At 39.8% G+C, this 22,259-nt stretch overlaps 1 protein-coding gene across 4 annotated transcripts in view; it reads right to left on the bottom strand.

Annotated features, from left to right (window-relative positions):
• SEC14L1 (SEC14 like lipid binding 1) overlaps positions 1–22,259 on the bottom strand; it is a 54,752-nt gene that overhangs the window by 21,267 nt on the left and 11,226 nt on the right. For all 4 annotated transcript variants that reach the window (XM_019542678.1, XM_019542679.1, XM_019542681.1 and 1 more), the window contains 6 exons: positions 4,669–4,818; positions 4,452–4,583; positions 3,292–3,420; positions 2,836–3,067; positions 1,808–1,917; positions 638–827 (listed from right to left, as the gene is read on the bottom strand). In XM_019542678.1, the coding sequence (XP_019398223.1) occupies positions 638–827; positions 1,808–1,917; positions 2,836–3,067; positions 3,292–3,420; positions 4,452–4,583; positions 4,669–4,818 (943 nt within the window). The remainder of the gene's footprint in view (positions 1–637; positions 828–1,807; positions 1,918–2,835; positions 3,068–3,291; positions 3,421–4,451; positions 4,584–4,668; positions 4,819–22,259) is intronic.

Here is a 22,259-nt window from a genome sequence, read left to right as displayed (position 1 = left end):
GGGGGGGGGGGAAAACGGGACCAGAAGGATTTGGCAGACACCTTGTTTCCCCTAGTGCCCCCTGGCATAACAAGGAATAACGACCATAAGCTGTTGGAGAGGAGGTTTAGATTAGACATCCGTAAAAACTACTTCACAGCTAGGGCGGCTAGAATCTGGAACCAACTTCCATGGGAAGTGGTGCTGGCTCCTACCCTGGGGGTCTTTAAGAAGAGGCTGGATGCCTACCTGGCTGGAGTCATTTGAGCCCAGTTTTTCTCCTGCCCAGGCGGGGGGTCGGACATGAAGATCTACGACGTCCCTTCCGACCCTACTTCTATGAAAAACATTTTTTACCAACTATTTAAGTTGGTTTAATAAAAGATATCAGATTCACCCAAAGAACCTTCTCTGCCTACGTCCTTAGATCAACACAGCTACAACCTACACCTCAGAAAAGTTAAGCCATTTGCCCAGTCAGTCAGAGCCAGAAGTAGGACCTAGTCTTGCTTGTTTATTTGCTCTCACCTAAACCACACCAACTAAGTGTACTTAAGTACAGTGCATCCTGAAAGTTCACTTTGTTTGTCAGTCCACCCAAGCGGCTTTGGCAGCTGTACACTACAAAATGACCAGCATCTGCAAGTATAAAAAGTACCTTTGTCATGGTGATGCCAGCCTCCTGCATAGAAATCTTGCAGAACTTGAGGAGGATTCCAGGTATCCAGAATATAGTCTACTTGGTGCTGTTTCCGCCATGTTAGTGACTGGCAAAGGATCTCTCTGGCTTTGTCAATATTGAAGTCTCGGGCACGTAAGAATCGTAATATATGTTCATCCTTTGGAATCTAATAGAAAACAAATTACTGGTAAATGGCTGAAAACTTAAGAGATGCCAAAAGCGCCAATTTCTACAATGCTGAGAGTGAAGTAAATTTGGCTTGCACACCTAATTACAGGGAAACTTAACTGCAACTTATAAAGGAGCACAAGTTTTTGGGTTTGCTCATTTTGGTTTTTTTGTTTGTTTGTTTGTTTGTTTTTTAAGGCATGGGTTTTTAATCACCCACGCTGGAGATCAACAGGCCTGCTACCTGGCTGCAGACTGGATTCCTGTTTTTAAAGGGGAATTCAACAATTAGGTTTGGCCTAGACATGAAGATGCGGTTGGGAATTCAAGGGAGATACACACATACATAAATCACAATTCAAAAAAAACTGTCAGACATATTATAAATTACTGATCACTTACACACCTGTTATTCATTCAAGTGGCAACTGAAACCATGGGATTAGAAGTGGTCTAAAGACAGGAAAAAAATAGGACATGCCTGCTAACTACGGAGGATGCCAATATATAAAAGATACCAAGACAAAAAGATGAAAAGTTAGTAAAAGAAATATCAGAAGCAGTCATCCACGGGTAACCATCAGGAGGGCAATATGCCATGGAAACGTAAGCTTAAAGACTACCTACTTATAGAGCACTTCTCATCAGCGATATCAAAAAGTACTTCACTAAAAAGGTCAGCATCATCCCATTTTGTGGATGGGGAAACTGAAGCAGAAAGAGAGCACTGATTTGCACAAGATCACCCAGAAGGCAGCTAAGCTCTTGTCACAGGTCTATCTACTGCCCTACTTGAATTTAAACACTCAGAGAAGCATGTGTAAGGATCACATACATTCAACCAAAGCAAAGGGCAACATAATAGACTTGTCTGTCAGGCTCCTGGGCTTATAGTTGCTACCACTCTGGTTAGCCCAATTAGGACTACGCATTCTTGCCTGAAGCGCAGGATGCCAAAAGGGATGATCAGTTTCTTACTTTGCCCTTGTGAGTCTCCTGGAGCCACTGTCGAAGTCGAATGAGGCAGCTCTCTTGCATTGGTGTCAAGTCACCCAGATAGCGCTTGATGTAGTCTGCATCCAGCTTGTCTGAAATAGAATTTACTCAGTGTTACAGGTCTTACCAATGGCTAGGAAAATTGAACACTGATCTTATGTCTACCACACAAGATGGGAAAATTCAAGTTCTTTATTCAGCACTTCCGTTAGAAAAAAGACATTGGTCCTTTAGCTTTTAAAATGTAACTAACTTTCCACTAGTATTCAAATACAGTAGTACAGCCATAGCGATTTTTACAGCTGGGATCTTAAACAAGTTTGAGATCTCTAAAAAGACAGACCTGTCCTTTGCTCTGGATAATAGCATAGTATAGAAGCATAAAACTGTGTGTGCAGACAGAATATGAATTGTGTCCTTTCACAAATAAGGAAGAGTTGAAACTCAGTACCTGGAAAAATTAGGTACTTTTGTGCGGCACTTAAGTCTACATTTGTTGATTCACAGTGCTAGAAATAAAAGGGCCATACTCATTTGGAAATGCTCACAGAATCTTTGTTCTTACTGTCTAAATCTTTAGAGGTAAAAGTTCCTGGCCTTTACTATGAAGGCCTAATTTTGTTCACCAATATATACAAGTGAAAGCCTATTTATTTGCAACAGACTGGTGGAGATTGTGCTGAGTTTTCTACTTCAATCCCTGGGCATATAAAAACTTTTCCTGTGCAGCTGCCTAGCAAGATTTGCTTGCCCTCCTCCTCCTTCCCCCTTTTAAACACTGACATTCATTCAATTACATGATCAACTAACAGCACTCAAACATGGCCCACACAGATTAACTTCTAACTGAGGATTCCCAGACCCAGTCATTAATAGTCATGTTGAAGCTGAGCATGAAGCCAATTGTCTGGAGTTTCAGCTACATCCAAGCAGTATAGCCTTGAGTACCTTGCCAAGTAAATCCAAAAACAGATAATCTGAGAAGTCAAAGTAGCCAAACAAAGAGATACCATCAGGTGTCCCTGCCGTAGGCTCCGATGGACTGCTGGAGGTGTTGAGAATCTCCTTATTGTTCAGCCCCTCCTTTGTGGCAGTATCTGGTATGTTGATAGCAGGGGAAACTGGCCGGCCAGTGAGAGATGTGCTCTTCTCCAATTTACATACATCAGGAGTCCAGCGGGGAACAAATGTTACCCCTTCCTCCTCCAGCTGCTTCAGGTAATACTCTATTATTTCTTTTCCCTTTGAAAAAGAAAATAAGCCATTAAAAAAAGTCTCCACTTGCATACAAGATATGATTTGCCCAGAAATCCCATCAGACTCCTCCCACCACAAGCTTACAGCCACTTCACAATCCCTTGCTGTAAAAGTCAGCTTAATCTTGCAAGTATACCCATACTCTTAGTTAGCAGCACCTACACTAAAATCCAACTAGAGCCTAACAACTACTTCATGATTAAACTCACCTTTTTAATATTGCTGGTGTATTGTTTCATGGCAATCTTTTCTACCGTGCTTTCAAAGCCAAAGAAAGATTTGATGTCTAGGCTCGCAGACTGTTCAAAACAGGTCCAGTCTTCATTGTCAGGGTGAACCTGTTGGTTAAGGGGGAAAAACCCACACACAAATGTTTGGATGCCTTTGGGGGCTGTCACATACCGTATAAAAATGTACACTACAAAGTTTCATATTTTTGATGCTTGCTCTATCACACTGCAAGCAGAAAAATTTGAAAAAAAAACAAAAACACTTTGGCTGCTTTTGCAAAATGCAAACTGAAAAAGGTAAGATCTTATTCAACAACAAACCAAAAGGACTTCAACAGGTTTCCACAAAAAAGGTAGTTACAGCACTCTGCTAAGAAGGATTAGGAGGGAAACTACTGTTCTGACTCACAAGGTGGACTGGCATGTTCCCATCTGCAATAGTGACTGCAGTACATTGTTGACATACCTAGGAGGAAGCCTGCACTCTGTCAGCAGCCCACTATTGTGGCAGAAAAGAGTTCATCATGGGCTAGCAGTACCCAAGTTAACAATTTATATTTATACTATAATGTGTCCACACTGCTACACTGTGACCACAGCTTAGATACATTCTCCAATTATTTGCAAAATAGTACAAGGGAGAATAGTGCCTCTTTAGCTATAAAGGACCTTCATCAGTACTGAAAAGGAACAGCATATTTGGCCCTACGATAATACTACAAAAAAAGGATGGTGGAGGGAAGAAAGAACAAATCACACAAGACTAGCCTCAAAGCGGATTTCTTTGCAGTTTGTAAACTCTTCCCTCCACAAACTCCTTCAGACATTCCTGGGTGAGTGCTTTTATTCTGTGTCTCAACCTGGGAGATGAGCAGCAGCCTAAAACTCTTGTTTCGAGAGAAGCATGCATGGATTCTCCAGGGTATGCTCCTAATCTCTGAGGGCCAACAAAAAAAAAAATCTCCCAATTATGAGAGTGTTATTGAACAGATCCTAGTTACAGGCATGCTATTGTCCTTGTGTTTTAGTTTGTTTTCTCAAATCTGGGGATTTTTTTTTTTGTGACCAATACAACTTCCGAGTCTCAGTTTTGAATGCTACATACCAACTTGGCTCCACACATGGGAGCTGTTACTCACCGTGTAACAGCAGTGCTCATTAATGATAACCCTGTTAGAGAAAGTTTCATTGTAGGCTTCTATGTGCAAAGTTCGGTCTCGCCTGTTCAAGGAATTCTTCTGGACAAAGTAAACATAATCTACTCCTGCAATCTAAGAGAGATTACCAGAGACTGGTCAGGAACACCATTACTGTGGGTTGATATCATAGCTAAAACCATTTCAACATCCAAATTACCTTTTTCAGCAATCGTGGTGCATCTATATCCAGTTTACAACGTCTTTCAATGACATGTACAGCTCCATCCTCACTCTTGAATTCGTTTACAGTGTCACTAGCTACAAACATTGGGATGAGAGGACAGGTAGGGAACCTTTTTTCATATGCCTGCAACATAGAAAGGGAAAGAAAGAACAACAGTTTAAAAAAAGAAAATAAGTTCTCTAGTGGGCTTCTCACTGCTGTATTTATAGGCGCCACCAAGCCATTGCATTAGTCACATCCATTGTATGGGAACAGCAGGACCTTGTCACCCCATTTTTTTGCATTTAACCGTCACTTACAGAGACGGTCTTGGCAGCAAGTTTCATTGCAAACCACGTCCTTTTATTTTGTGTCCCTGTTGCAAGATATTTAGCAGAATTTGCAGATTTATTGGAACCTGACAGGACCGCACTACGAGCGCTTCCGCTATGGCCTTGAACTTACAGTCTTCTGGGCTGTCAACCATGTGCCTTAACCATGCAATGGGGTGTTCCATGTAAACTCCTGCTTGGGATGTGGAATAAATCAATGTCTTAAGTCAAAATATAAAACTGTGCTGAAGAACTTTTTTCCCCAGAAGGTAGTAGGCCACAATGGGCAATCACCATACATTTAACAACAAGGAACACGAGGCCTTAAAAAACACCAACTCCAAACCAATGATGGGCCAAATTAAAAACACCTACTGCATAGTTATTGGGGTTTCACTGAAGTGGCATGACAGAGTTTCCACACATTTTCCAAATACCTAATGCATAAGTTTGGAACCTCTCTCTTTCACTAGCAGCTTTTCCCAGGTACACAGATGACCGCTAATTATTTCAGCATACCACTTATTAGTCTGATTGTGTGCATTTTTAAATGCACACAGCCACCACTGAAAAATTACTGTAAGTCACTTAAACCTTTAAAGAAAAAATTGACTTATATTACCTTCCATATCAGCCTGTTACTATTTATACACCAACACCCCCAATTTAACTCAAACTTACAGCAATATACTTCTGCTGATCTTTGGCTATTTAAATAGCTTCTTGTTTTACAAAATAGACAGTACTACCTGCAGGTGGGGCAGTGGCCGTTAAAAATTTGGACAGGAAAATTCAGCGTGTGTGTGTTATGGAAAGCACTTGGAACAGAAGAGAGGGTTCAAGGAGGACAAGCAGCAGCATTACTGAACACTGGATTTGGTATAGTTATCCTGGTTCTCATTCCCAATACCAGTTTCTGGTTTGTTTTCTTCTTTTTTTAATGCGAGTTCCTACAGTAAAACTCTTTTTTTTTTTTTTTGGTTAGGAGTAAAATTTGTGTGCAAATACATAAACAAACATTATATTTTTTCGTCTTCCTGCTTCCCTGTTTTCAAACTCAGCACCTCCATTTCCAAGTAGAATGAAAGCCTAGCCACCTTCATGGGTGTGCTTGGTAGCCGTGTTGGTCTGAGACAAAAAGACATACAAAAACCTAGAACTCTTGGTTCCAAAATGATACCCTTTTATCAGACCAACTGGACCAGTTGGTCTAATAAAAAAAGGTATCATTTTGGAACCAAGAGTTCTAGGTTTTTTTGTATAGCCACCTCCAAGATATTTTTCAAGTTCCATATATTTGAAAAGGACCACCTGCTATAAAACAATGAAGCACTTTGTGCCCAAAAGCTTGTCTAATGGTCTCAACCAAATATATAGTTGGTCTAATAAAAAAAAAAAATACCACAAAAACAAAAGCAAAAAAACTTGCTGCCAACACATTTGCTGGACAATAATGGCTGCAGCTCTCCAATCTTCCTACCAGAGACAGAAGAGAAGAAATGCTAATATACCAATAGAAAAGAAAGCCTAGAAGAGCTTCCTAGAACTGGGGCACCCAAAACCATAATCAGAGAACAAACTACTCTTTGTAGATTCAGAATAACATTAGTCCTTAGGCCTTGTTTTAATGTGCTGAACTGCTCTAAGATAAATGAACTGAAAGATAAAAAAAAATAAATAAAAAAAAATTAAGTGGGCATGCACAGCAGCTATTAAAAAGGGGGGGTTGGGGGGGTAGTAATCAGAAAAAAAAATGTTAGGAATATGGAACAATTTGAACACATCTAGGCTTGGCAGGATTTGATTTTTTACTGGGAACTGTTGATAAACATCAGTTCCACCTCACAGACCACTGAAAAACATATTTCCATCATTAATAAATAAAGTTTACAGAAAGAGGATGCCAGAAAAAATGATGGCTGGTGAAATGTGTGAGGACAGGGAGAGCAGTCCTACAGAACTGTGCTGATTGTAGTGAGAACTCCCAGAAGCCCCCAGGGAACTGGGAACAAAGGAAGAAAAGTGACAAAGCGGACGGATGGCAGTTCTGCCGCTCAGCTGGCAGCAGGCCTATGATAGTTACATTTGTCGCAGTGGGCAGTTAACCTGCATTATAATAAAAGTATACCGTCATTAATAACTGTCTGGCCCCCACACCTCTAACTGTACTCAATACTGAAAATTTAGAAAAATTGATAAAAATGTAAATAAGTGTTTAAAAATAAATATCAGTATTCTTTGTTGAAAATATTACAAAATAAAAAATGCAATTCTACTAAGTCTAATCATACTGAAGGATTTTCAACACTTTACAAAAAACAGTATTAAAAGCAATTAATACTTTAAAAGTGTCAGCTTGGTTTCTAACACATTACTCTGAAATCTTTTATGGAGCGTGATTATTCCAAGTTCACAAAAGCCTTTTGTAGCATATTCACTCCCTGGATGGATATTTGATAGGACTACTTCAGCAATTACACTTGTATTCTGTGCCCAGAATAAACTCAAAATAACCTCCACTTTGAAGAAATGCATAAAACAGGTGACAGCACATTAGGCTTGTGACTCAACAGCATGCAGTACAGAAAATTCACACCTACAGAATAAGTCTCCCATACTATGTTATAACAAGCCCATACCCTGATCTATTTCTTCCAAAAACATGTTCCACCCACGTGTAGAAAACCCTCTATATATTGCAGTTAAGACTTAAATCTCCCCCTTCTCTTGAAAGTACCCACTTTCTTTGCAATTAAGACCATATTATATAACCAGTACTGCCCTAAGCCAGGAAACGTTACACTCAAAAGAAGGAAAGTGATAAATGACCATTTTTTTTGTATTGCTCCCATTATACCTTCATAAAATTAAACCCGTTAAAAAAAAAAAGTCTACAGCAAAACAATGACCTTCTATTTCCCCACCTCTTTCAGCTCATGTTATGTTCCGCCAATCATTTTAAAGTACTTTTAGGTAAGTCAGGTCACAAGAGCTTTCCCCACATCTGTTTATCTTCCTCTCCTCCAGACCTTCTTTATCATCCTCTTCCTTAAAGGAGGTGAGAGATTCAGCAACATGATTCAAGATACCTTTCTTCCCTTAGGCATTGTGAACACCAGAAAATTACACTATTATCTACTTTGACATTCAGAAGTATTTACTGACTAGCAAACAGATTGACTCATGAATTTCTTCCATGGTAAGGAAGAATGAATTGACTTTGTTCTATTTGGAAAAGAACAATATAATTAGCTGCCCGAAGCTGGAAAGCTGAATGTTCAAAAGGAACAGAACATTCACAGGTTTCAAACAGATTAAACAGCAACAAAGAATACTTTATATCCTGAGGAATGCGCAGACAGGGTACCCAGGACTGTTTAGGCATTTTTACTTGGGCTGTTTTTATTCCTACGCACAACAGCCAATGTATTCCTGTAATGAATGGCTTCACAGTAAAGCCTTGTCTTAATAAGAAAGCAGTTAGATTAAGTTTTAAAGTTTTCAAACCACAAACACACAGTATTTAACATTTAACCTGATTTAAAACCACAAACGCAAGAGACTTTCATATCATCTTTAAATTAGTACTTTTACACTGAAGGCCAGGCAGAACAGAGACTGCAAGTCCTGCATTTCCACAGTCCAGTGCAACTGGGGAAAAAATGAACACAGGGATGTCAACATCTAATTAGGGTAAGATGAACTGCAACTGGGAAAAGCTTCTAGCTAGCATAACACACCAAAAAAAATCATCAGGATCTATGGCTAAATCAAAGAGCCATGATCACTATACCACTAAAAAAAGAGCTCCCAAAAGCAGAAGAGGGGAAGATTAAAGTTGCCAAACGTAGCTTTCCCCCCCTAAAATTCTGTTCAGTGTAGTTCTTCCAGAGCTTCAGGGTGATTTGATTCAAAAAGATCATTAATCATCAAGCTTTGAGTATACACAGCAACAGTTTTCATTATACTGCCTTTGTTTTCTAATACTCCTTTGGTGTGCTGGTAAGTTCAATTTTGTACTTGATAGATGCAGCTTATCTCGGGCTAATGAGGCTTTAAGTGTTAGCTGCTGCACATTTCCTTCTCAGAATTACAGTTTACTGATTGCATTACAATTATACAAATCAGCAATTAGTACCTTAAAATCTGATTCTTTGCAGCAATATCATTGGTTCCATTACAGAAATGCGATACCAGAACTGAATATATGTTTATCGGGATCGAGTTTCATCTCTGGAAGGGTTTGTCATATGGATTCTTCATTCTAAACATGAATTTGAACGGTATAAATCTTTGTGCTATACTAAATTAACGTCTTTGGGTGTTGTAACATACGAAATATTATCAGAGAGCAAGTCTACATATCCTCAATGCCCTTATATTCATTGTGGGAATTGACACTAAAAGGAGAGGAAAAAAAGCGCCTTTCTTGCTAAGAGACAAACTTCACCTCTACACCTTTCAAAAGTTAATGCCACTCCCTGATTGAGTACTTGACAATTTCCCACTAGCCTCTGAAACATCTGTGTACTGACATACAAGAGCTGGCACTGTGTTGTGAGAAAGAAACACAGTATGGTGAAGCAGCTTGAACCTGAAATTTAATAGGCTGGTTATGCAACTCTTGAAACGTTAACTCACGTTAATAGTAAGGCAAGAACTCTGACAGGAATAATTTAGACCAAAATAGTTACAGTATTAAAGCTTCCTCTTCCGTAACTGCTTTCCTTAGCAACTCAACTTAGATTGCAAAATGACTACATTAACTTAACCTCCATCTTTGTTAGTATTACGCTTAAGTTTACAACATGCAAACATTTCCCCAAGCAAGACCGATTTCAAACACACGCCAGTGGTTTTTTGCTAATCTAGGGGAAGGACTGAAATTCAAAACCTCATAATAGCAGCAGTGGCAGGTGTTTTAGCAAAAACCCCATCTTTTAAAAATATGAACTGTAAACCAGCATCTTGAGATAAGACACTAGTTTTAAGAGAACTAGAGGTAGCTCTCTTTGCTTTGGCTTCTCAAAACCAAAGCTCACAACAAATGAAATGCCTGAGAACTGAGGGAAATTAGTTATTTGCTCAGCACAAAATAAAAATGCACTGACCAAATCCACAAAAGGATCACTCAGGTTACACATCCAGCTTTCCCCTATGTTTCTGAATGAAGTCCTTCTCTTGTCTGTTTGCAATCTTGCACTTTGAAATCCATTTTATATAAGGATTTCATTAGAAGTTGTTCCAATAATTTGGGCTTAGAAGAGCCATCTGTAACAGTTTGAGAAGGCTCTTCTGCTATGAGACCTAACACCGCAATACCCGGCAGGCCTGTGCAAAGCAGTTAGTATTTGCTTCGGATTCAGATTCAGGAAACAGTGATTTGATTTGGCAATTCGAATCACTGTCCCGAATCGATTCAGTTGAATCCGATTCGGGGATTCGGCTGCTGCCGATTCTCCGAGGCACACCCCCCCCATCCCCCGCTTGCTCTCAATGGCTGTCTCACCCAACCCCAGCTCTTCCTAATGCCTATGAAATGTATGGGGGGAAAAAAGCCCCCACTCACCGGCTGCTGTCAGGCAGGCGGGGTGATCCCCACTGCCCCCCACTGTGTGGAGGGCTCTGCCATGAGCCCCCCCCCAAACCCCTTTCTTAACTTGGATTAGTGTGGCTCTTTAAATCTATTCCACCTAGAAAACAGCTATAAAGTTGTATCCTTATTTAATATTAAATAATCTAATACAGATATCATTGAGGAGCCTGAATACTGTCTGTGCTCAAGAACCAAGAACTCTCAATCCTGAGGGGGGAAAGAAAACTGCAAGGGAACACTGGGTATCCAAGATCACAAGTGGAGGCTTAGGAGGGAGCTGAAGTTTTGTCCCAAGTATCATACCGAAAACTGCATCCATGCCATCATAAAGGACTATTCACTCAGACTTCCAATGTGCCAACTCACTGGTGACTCGTCATCAGACTAGTATACCTAAAAAGATGGATTTTAGATTCAAGACTCATTCCTGGCTACCTTCCTTACTACAGAAGAAAATACATTATGACTTATTTGTAAAGCAAAATAAGAAAAAACATGTTGCAAGTTTTGCTGAAGGACATTTCTTCTCTCAATCAGAGAAACAGAAGACAGCTACCATCCTATATTAAACCCACCCAAGGGGCCAGTATTCTCCAGAAGACAGCTAATGGATATGCAGGTGATCATGGCACCTAGATCATCCAGTACGGGGCCTGTGACCACTTCTGATTTAAAGGATGTGTTCAAAATGTGTCAAGTTTAAGCAATGCTCATCACTGTAATTGATAAATACCTTAAAGGGAAATGTTTAGCCAAGGTCTGTAGCAATGATCTTACTTCTGGAGAGAATCAAATCTCAAGAAGACTTAATTAAATCATTAAGAAAGGGCACTGAACACCAATTAATGCCCTTAAGTCATAAGTTTTCCACAACAACACAAAATGGAACATAAGTAGTCCATAGTTAATAAGCTTTTACCTTTAAAAACGCATTTCTTGTACATAGAAACTAACTCTTACATTTCACCAGCTCCAAGTTGATGGAAATGCATCTTTTCCACACAAACTAAATACTAAGGGCAAAATCCTATGTTTACTAATTGGAGCTATGCATGAGCAGAGTGTAAAGCACAGAAAAGTACTGGCAGAGGATAAAATTTAACAGTTACGCAGATGGCTCAGAGAAAGCAGCTGTATCATATGGTGGAATGCACATGCTGCCCTTTAAAAACTGTGTTAAACACATATCACTGACAAATGCAAGATGCAGACTACAACACATGTGGGGCAAGCTATGCCCCTTAACTGATAAGAAGCCAAGCCATTAGGCAAGAAGTGCCCCCCACCACACACGCACCTGAGGCTACCGAAGAGCTAGAATGTGATCTGGCCCACCTAGCATTCTTACTGCTATAGGTGACCGTACTAGTTAAGGGACTGGAGTGCTTCCCCTGTATTCTGAGGAAATAAATTTTTGGAGGGATAAACAAAAGTTCAGCTAACAAAGATGTTAGACAAAAGCATTAATCAGGCATGCTTTCCAGTCCACCTCATTTTAAAAGGTTAAACATCTTATTGCTTAGCCCTTCACTATACAAAAGGTTTCTGATCTAGGACTTAATTAAAGCATAATTAATATATTCCGAGTGGTGTGTTTACAGCAGAAGGAACAGGCACTGCAAGTGCTGCTCTTGCACTGGGCACTAAAGTGCAGCATTCCTAAATATTCCAGATAGTCCCACTGTGTTCTGCTTCTGCAAAGAAAAAGGCATCCCAATCTAGTTTTAAAATTTCACAAGACTGAAGTTTGCACCTGCGTATTTACCAGCAAGGAACATTACACATACTAACATCACAGGCATTTTTTAAATTCTAAAAAAGTGAATGTTTACTCACTAGTCTTTCCTTTCATCATAGAATCATAAAAAAAATTGGGTTGGAATGGGCCTCAGGAGGTCATCTAGTCCAACCCCCTGCTGAAAGCAGGACTAGCCCCATCTAAATCATCTCAGCTAAAGGCTTTGTCTACCCAAGTCTTTAAAACCTGCAAGGATGGAGATTCCACAACTTTTCTGGGTATCCCATTCCACTGTTTACTACCCTTCTAGGGAGATAATTCTCCCCAATATCCAACTTAACCTTCCCTTGCTGCAACTTGAGCCCATTGCTCCTTTTTCTGTTATCTGCCACCACTGAAAACAATCCAGCTCCATCCTCTTTGGAACGCCCCTGCAGGTAGTTAAAGGCTGCTATTAAATCCTGTCTTTTTGTCATCTTCTCTTCTCCCAAACTAAATAAGCTCAGTTCCCTCAGCCTCTCCTCTTAAGGCATGTGCCCCAGCCCCCCTCACCATTTTTGTTGCCTTCTGCTGGCCTCTCTTCAATTTGTCCACAACCTTTTTGTAGTGGGGGGGCCCAAAACTGGACACAGTACTCCATATGTGGCCTCACCATATTATATCATATTTTTTGTTTAGATTACCATATCAAAGTGGTGCTAGAATTCCAGTATGATTCTGACATAAAGATAGTTCTTCAAGTCTTGGAGATGCATATGTGACCCAATGTTGAATAAAAATACTATGAAACACTTCTACCTTAAGTTTTATTTACAAATAGCAGCTGATTGAATATTGCTGTTCCGAAAATTCATATAAAAGTAAATGCAGAACCAAAGAAAACGCATGTTACAGGAAGTCTGCACAGTCCTACGTATTCTGATGCCCACACAACACGTACAACTATCTCTAGCACATCAATCAACACTTCATTAGCTTAAATTGTTCTGCTTTTAGATCAGAAAGCACTAACACTACTGATCAGTGCACTCTGTATATTCTGCCAGAAGGCAGTTTAACTAATGGGTTGTAATAGGCAACTGTCAGTCCTTCTGGATCGTGGTGTATGCGTGAGAGGCCCCCAGGACCTTCAGCCCGTATGCCTAGGCAGGAGTGTGGAGGAGTGGAGGCTGCCCTGACTTTCCATCCCCTTCTTTAGACCACTGAGATGGAATCCAAAGGCCAGACCAAGTCTGGACATCCGGTGCTTCAGTGGCTTTGGTTATATGCGTGTCCAGGAATCAAACCCAGGTCCCCAAAATAATTCTTGCCAGTGACAACTATTCTATCATGAAAAGTTATTAGCTATTTAACAGCATGCATACATACATACATACATACATACATACTGGTTTAACACCCTCTTGTGTAAACACTTACTTACAGATGTAAATAGTTTAGCTTCTGTTGCTTTGGAAGCGCTTTAAAACAAAAAGCTACACAGAAAAAGACCCACTTACATTAGCATAAAAAATGTCCACCCAAGGGAAGAAGTGTTATATGAAACCATGTCCATTTAATGTTTAAGCCTTACCTTAGACCAGTATAACTTTCTAGTATAGACAAGTCTCAGGCTCCATGCCCTACACATTCCAGAAAGAAGAACAGGCACTTCCCATTTTAAAAATTCATCCATGTTTTAAAATTGTTGGATTTGTGATAATACAGGATTTAAAGTTCTACAGAATTTGGTCACGTTTCCTGTCAGTTTCTAGTGGCCCCAAAACACTCAATACATGAACAGAGCTACTGAAATCGGATAAAGCAGTCTTAGGAAAGTTGAGCTCGATACTTATTTGTTGTAAACAACTGGTATCTATCTGGTTTGCAATGTGCCACTAGATTCAGAATGTTATTTGAATTGTAGCCACGTTAGAGACACAGGAAGGGAGCATTCTGTCCTCTGCAGTCTTTACAGAGTTCCTGAAAAATAATCAAACTAAAAAAAATTAATAAATAAATAAAAATGCGACCAGCCATATCTGGAAGCAGAGAAGGAATCACTTAGTAACTGTGTTCTGAATCACTTAGTAACAGTAACAAAGTGTTCTATTAAGCTGAAACAAACCCAACGGCTCCCGCGGATCACATGAATGATGCTGCATGAACAGCACTGGCTTGGTTGGCAGCAACACTTTCCTTACAAACTTACCGTCCATCATTATGTTTTAGCTCATCTCAACTACTCGGCTTGACCATGAAAGTATATATATTTTGAATCATCATCCTAATTTTGTTTTCACATACACAAAGTATCTGCATGGTATATAAAATACTGTAGGGCACCTTAAAAGACGGAAGAAAAATCCTACAGTTTGTTTGGAGAAACTATCATTCTGCTACACAGCTCAGACTAAAAAAGTACATTATTCAGGAAGGTACTAGTAAACCACTAGATTTATAGTTGTGTATGTGGATATCACTATTCTCTGAATACTGGTCTTTGGAAATCTCAGACTTCCACCCATCCATTTAATTTCCTATCAAACCTTCTGTTGGAAGGCAAAAGGATTGGTTTTATGTAAAGTTCCAGACTTCATGAGAATAAACAGATAATTTCATCTTCCAGTTGGTTGAATGGATAATCAATATATACTGCCTCTCCGAAATGCAGTCTGAGAGAACAACGGAACAGGATTAAAATTCTGCTTACATCATGTGCTTATTACCGTTCTTCAGTTTAAACAATAACTTTTCATTCATAATATTGTGAAATCACACTCTCTCTCTTTAAGAACACATATTAAATCCATTTAAGTACTGGCATGTATTACTTTCCTTGATTTAAAAGTCAGAGCAAAGCTTCCAGGGTGACAACATTGGTCACAATTGGTTCCAAACATGTCACAAATGCAGACTGAACACATTTTTAGGCATGTTAGATAAGAGCTCTAAGAACTACAAAACTATTTCTTAAGCCATTTTGAACACCTTATTATATAATACGGTCAAATATAATTATATTACATAACCACAAAGAACTAGCTGGACCATACAAAAATAACTGTCAGAGAAACCTAACAGCTAACTGAATGATATACGCCTCCTTTATTGTGCCTCAGTATTAACAACACCAAAAAAGGAACAAAGGAGTATCAGTATCAGATGAAACCACTGGTCCATCAAATGCAGTATAACCTCCAGCAGCGGCCAATTCTTCATGAGAACTAAACATCTCAATAACATTTTTAGCAGTTAAGAAATACTGCACAGAAGAAAGCAAAGAGAAACCACAAAAAGAGAACCAATAAAAGCAGAGCTTACAGTATCTCAGACAGGGCTGAGTTTGTTAAGCTTTAGTATTATGAAACCAGAGTTTTTTTCTTAAGATATTAATTACATTTCATTTATTGCTACTATGGGACTTGCATCCACCTGTCCAGAAATGGCTCCTTTTTCACCACCATGAAAGCAATACAAACCTGTATAAGCGTTTAATTATATTCTTTCATGTATACAACAGTAACTTTTTCTAAAATAATAGTTTAAAGGAGGCACAAACCTAATATTCTGGCTTAGTTGCCAGGAAAAAAAAAAGAAAGCCAAACCAGAACACTGGAGCTTGAGACAGCAGTTATTATCTGAACCCATTTAAAAAAGTTTCTAGTCACCCACACAGACATTTAGTGTTGTCATATTTTACAAAGATGGGAAAATGGCAACTAGGTTAACTTCTACTGCTATTACCTTTGAGCTCTTTGGACCACACAGCAGAAACTCTACCAAAGACAGCAGTGTTCCCTTGGATGTACAGTACATGTCCTTGTGATGGAGCAGCCAAGATACTAACCACCAAATATGGCTACTTGCAAGATATATGCTGCTGTTTGGTCCACATCCCAACAGCAAAAGGCTTTCAGAGAAACGCACACAGAAGTGTGCGTCAACTAGACTGACATACACTACTCCATCTTGTTTTATTTATTTATTAAATAAAATCAGATCAGCTTATCTTCTGATGCTCTCTAAATGTTATACAAGCATCAAGACATAGAGACAGCTTGCGAACCTATTTTAAAAGTTTAGCTGAAACGTGCACAAAGTCAGTTCAAGCCAAGCAAGTGTCAGTATCTTACTTGGCATAGTTGGTGGCAGCCTTGGCAGACGTGCCAAGGAAGAAGTGAGAGAGATAAAGTGAAGCATTTGCTCAATAAAGCTGTGTTTATGTAACATCTCTGCCTGAAAGACTCAAAGAACTTTAATGGATGTTGGGCACATCTCTAAGGGGAAAAATACCATTATACCCCTACAACTATGCTGGTGTAACTCTCTCATGTGTATTATTCCCTAGACACTTTCATTTGGGAACAGTGCTCATGTGGGAGAGCTACATTAGCACGGCTACAGTGGTATAGTTACATTGCTCAGTTATGCCACACAATTTCTCTTTACAGAAACAAAAGACAACACTTCACTTACTACTGAAGACAGTCACCTTTGGGATAACAACACACAGCTCTTCAACAATTTACAGAAACAGCATAGACAGAAAAAGACTTGTATGAGAAGCAAATATCTTTTTATCCAACACCACATTAAGGAAAGGTGGTACATAATTAAGGACAGCACATGTCATCAGACTGCGACTGTTAGCATTCCACCACCTGAAATCCCTACGGGCATGCTTTACTATTACTTCATCTGAAAGATTAGTGGTTTGTCCAAAAATAGATAAGAAATTTTTGGTTACTTAAGTAAATTTGCACAGCTGCTGGATTTGTGCGCGAGTTTCCAGGCTCAGGCCTATGAATGCTCATTACTTAAAAAAAAAAAAAAAAAAAGAATGATGACAACCATGACAAAAAGGATTCGGGTAATCATTCCCTGAATCGCAAGACAACCATCCATCCATATGCCTCAACACATTAAGTGGGAATAAGGAACATACGTTAAAAAGTGTTCAAAACTTCAGCATCCCCACATACAGAAGACCAATTCGCTATCTTTACATTGATAAAATATAACTCTTACGTATATTATGCAAAATTAGTATGCTTAGCATTCTTGCAATCCTAGGTTCTCATTTCATCAAGAGTATGTACGTTGGCATGTTGGGGACAGAACTTAGACAGAAAGGTGCTGGCATGCTACTGGTATGCTTGCTCTCTCAAATGAGAACTCAGGATCTCATTCACAAGAGAAAACGAAGCCCCATAGCTTACTGGTTCCCAAAGATTCGCACCACTTGGAGTGGGAACATGTGCACTATAGATTACTGTAGATGGGCGTGGGCCAGAAATAGAGCCAAGCAGTGGCAGATGTGGTCTTTGCAGCCATACAAACAGTATTCTTCAATACACACAAAATTCTATTCCATTAGTGATAGTGTTAGCAATAATCAGACTGATGTATGGTTTCTTTACTCACTATTTAAAGATAAATTTAATCCCTTTGGCCAAGCTGTTAGGTTGTAGAAATATGAAACTGCTTCTGACCCCACTTATGTAAGCTGCAATTGCTGCAGCACAAGGTTTAAACAAAAAAAAAAAAACCAACACACACACACACCTGTTGTTACAGAGCAGTCTAATCTCAACAAGAAGTGCTGCAAAAGATTCTTATAAGTGTAGTTCTTATAAGTGGTGCATAAGTCTGTGTGTAACATATGGATGTATATCCAGTTATTTTAAAGTATGCATTTTTAATTAGAAGAAACCCGTCGACTGTTTTACCTTCTAAGTTTAAAAAGATGGCAAATATCATGAATAGCTGATACTGACTTTGCTCACCATTTCATATAATGAATGGCACGGTCGTTATCAGGGATCCAGGTTTTCTGTTTGCCGCAGCAAAATATAGATTTTCTCCCTCAAAGGAGAAAAATGCAAGAGACTGCATGTTTCGCCTTACAGGCTGTTAGAATTCCAGTCTGCAAGGGGCTGCGGGAAGTGGGAGACGGGGGTGCTATGTACATGTGTGCACATATGCACAGGGCAGCTAAGCAGCAGTGGAAAGCAGTTCCCTCCATGCAAGTCTTTGTGGGGGGAAGAGGGGTGCACTGGCAATGGGGCTGCAGCCAGGCCAGGCCAGATCTGGGCAAGAGCCGCCTCTACAGCCCAGCAGGCGGGATCCTGCATGGGAGGAAGCGCCACACTGCCATGTCCACCAAGGTGAGGTGCCCCTTGCCCACCTGGCAGCAGCAAGGGGCACAACTCCACAGTGAGGGTTGCCAAAATATGGAATGGGCTTCCAAGGGAGGTGGTGCTTTCCCCTACCTTGGAGATATTCAAAAAGAGATTAGACAAGCACCTGGCTGGGGTTAATTGACCCCAGCGCTCTCTCCTGCAAGGGGTCAGACTTGATGATCCAGTAGGTCCCTTCTGACCCTAGAAGTCTATGAAATCTATGCCACTACCACACCTCACCTTGGCAGCCAGGGTAGTGCAGCACTCCCTGCCTGCCTGCCTGCTGGGTTCGGGAGGCACCTGCAGTCAAGAGCTGGTCTATCTTGACTGCAGCCTTACAGCCCACTATAGGCACAGAACTCTGGGGGGACACATGCCCCCTCTATGCCACCTTGTGCATCCTCACCCCCCCACATTGCCTGTACCCACACACCCACCCTCTTCATACATTGGGCGGCTACAGGTTGGGAGCAAGGGGCAACTGTAAGGGAAACGAGACAGGGGCAGGGCATTGGCATATCAGGGCTACTCAGGGCCAAAAAGCAGCACAGGGTGGGGGGCTGACAATCACAGCTGGACCCATATCCGGGTGAGCAAAGGGGACAGAGGGAGCTTTGAGTTTCCATGATTACCAAAACACTCCTGCCAAAATATACAGGTATTTAGAACTTATTTTATTATACTGATTGAGGCACTGGTAGACTTACAAATTGCTTTAAAATTGTAAATCTACTAATAAAACATTATATAACTGATACCAATATACGTTGGTATCCAATATCCATCAATATATGTCGCTACCAATATAGCGATGTTTCATTTTAATCATGGAAAAATACTGATGGGGGGGGGGGGCAGATTTAGTGTGTGTGCACATACTTTTTTGTTTTAAATTAGAGATTTTGCAATTTTTAAAACAGAAAACCAGGATCTCTGGTCACTATAGTAAGACTGTTCCCTTGTAAAAAGCTATGGTAGCTAGTCTCTCTTTTCCTTTTTCGATAAATTAGTTTGTAAGCAGTACAAGTTCAATATTCTGTAACTCTGGCATCTCTACAGTCACAAAGCTTTATTTTAAAATTCTGCTTTTGTCCTGCTGTGTGCCTGTTGGGGATCTATTTTTGGAACAGTCAGCTATTCCTTGCGGATCAACTGCTGCTGGCTTATAAATTGATTTTTAGAAGTTCTGAAATGGGATTTTCTGTCAAATCTTGTTGGTTTGCTATGATCACAGGCATGCTTTTAGATATATGCATATAAATATTTTTGTCTCATATTTTGAAACAGTAACTGTTGTATTCAGTAATGGCACTGCAATGGTATGCAGTTTAATTGTTTTTGGTCTACTTAGCAAGACAGCTACAGACTAGGTGCAATGCGCTCTGTGTTAGGCAACCATTTTGCAGCAGGCATTCAAAACCTGAAAACTTTCAAATAGAATAATTTCTAATTATGTTACAAACACACTCCTTTTCACACCAGCAAAGAGAGATTCACTGAAATGGGAAACAACAAAATTAAGTACGTTGCACTCATTGTGCTTTAATTTGGTCCAGAGATAGAGGTCTCAATGTGCTGGTACAACAAACATAACTTTACTTGACAAAAAGGAGTAAGGTGAGCCTGTAAAACTAATTTCCAAAGGAAGGAATTTGAGGAAAATAGCACAGCTGGATCTTAAAGAGGACTAGAAAAAAAGTGACTGTTAAGCTTCTGACAGCTTCCAGAAGTTTTGGGTAGAATACAACTGACCACAGCACAGAATACACCAGATAAACCCTGACAATGCACCGATTTCAATGGAGAGTCAACTGAACATAGCACAGCGGGTCTGGGAAATCTGCAGAGTCGTTAAGACTTGCAGAGAATTAAAGGTAACTTTATAAGAGTATTCCAGTCTCACGTCTCAGCTGAGAGGCAGAAAAAGAAAACCCCATTAGGGTTCACAGATGCATAGCACCATACAAACTAACTAGGTATACCCCTGTTGTATACAACAGGGGTATTTCCCCCCCCAGTGTAAAAGCTTGCCTCATTTTAAAGCAAAAAAACTGTCAAAGATGCCGTCACACTTTTTAAGAGTTAATAAAACCCATGAAGATTATATAAACCAGTTTTCTTCCTCTTTGCCTTGATTCACAACCAGAAGTGCTGACAGAGAGAGAAAGGCAAGAACCAAATTTAGTCAATAATGCGAGAATAAACAGGTTCAGATGGCACTGCATGAAACTATCTTCCTTACAGCCCCAATGTCTACAATACAGAGCATGAAACATCAACAGGAATATGTAATTTCATAAAACCATGAATTCAGTAAAGAGTGATTTATCCTACAGACCAATGCACAGCAAAAGTCGATAGTGTTACAAATTTAAAAATCCATGCAATGTACATGCTGGATAAAATAACTGTCAATGTCCTCTGAAACATTCTGGTAATGGATGCTCTTGAGCTAGATCTAATCCTGATGACATTCACATTCTTCAGCACGGAGAGGAAAAAAAACCAAACAAACAACACAATGCACTTGGAAAAGTAAGGGCTCAAGTCAGGAAACTAATCATTCCCCTCCTATTATGGCCAAAATAAATGTAAACATAACACTCCTGTTCCCACAGTCCTGCAAGACACGAGAGGCCATTACCATAAACACTCTGAATCTTTCCCATTTAAGATTATGATGATCACAATGATCATTATTATTAAAAAGCAAGGATATGATATTACAGAAACAGCAAGCAGGCAGGCTTGCAAATTATAAACCAGAGTCAAATACTGTGGCTGTTATGTTGAGACAGATTTGCAATTTATAATTTTCAAGCTATGGTACAAATTGATCTGCATAACTCAAGAAAAAACCAACCCCATCATGATGGATTAAAAAACCCAAACAAGCCTGAGAGTATGAAATAATAAATTTAAGGGTAAAAATTACACTGATGCTGAAGATCCCATTCCCATCCCGCTCCTCACCCCCATGCAAAAAAGCACCAACCATTACACTCCCAGAAGTCCAGAGTTAAGGTTACATAACCAAAGATACCCCTTTCAAATTACCGATACTTTCCAAAGCTGCATTTTAAACACAGCCTGTGTCTCGAGATTTCCTTTTTATATATTTTTTAATTATATATGCAAATACTGAATAAGACACTGAAAGAGAATGCTGCTCTGAGGATTTAAACATAGCCTATTCCGCCTTTTTTTTTTTTTTTTTTAATTGCAACTTATGGACAAATTACTTCTGGGTGCTTTGAACTGCTCTGGTATAGAACAGCTTTGCATTACTAAAAGAAAGACAGCCAAGTGCACTAAGAAACCTGCCCCTAAATTTGCATTTGATTCATTTAGTGATCAGTGCTACAAGAGCAGAGGGAAACCAATCTCAGCCTCAGCATTTTGTCAGGTCTGGTCCTGTTCCCATTCCAATAACAATGCTGTCTTCATGCAACAAAGATTGCTTGGGGCCATGTCCTGTACTAGCGAACTCCTGACACAGGTCCAACCTCTCATGTGCCACTAGCTCATTAAGGGGTAGATTTGTCGCATTCAAGTTAATTAGAGAAAATGTAATGATGTAATAATCAAGCATTTGCCCAAGGTGTGAATCCAGTTCTGCAGCCTACATCTTAATTTCGCCTAGTATTTTCAAACAATATATGCATGGTTTTAATTACACGAAAAAAGCACCATCACTTGATGAGATTGGGACAAGAGACACAAACAAACAAACCAAAAACAACAAAGAGGTGGCC

The sequence above is a fragment of the Crocodylus porosus genome, unplaced genomic scaffold (genome assembly GCF_001723895.1).
Source record: "Crocodylus porosus isolate Cpor-Errol unplaced genomic scaffold, CroPor_comp1, whole genome shotgun sequence".
In the NCBI taxonomy this organism is placed as follows: domain Eukaryota; kingdom Metazoa; phylum Chordata; order Crocodylia; family Crocodylidae; genus Crocodylus; species Crocodylus porosus.
This window is presented reverse-complemented; position numbering and strand designations above follow the sequence as displayed.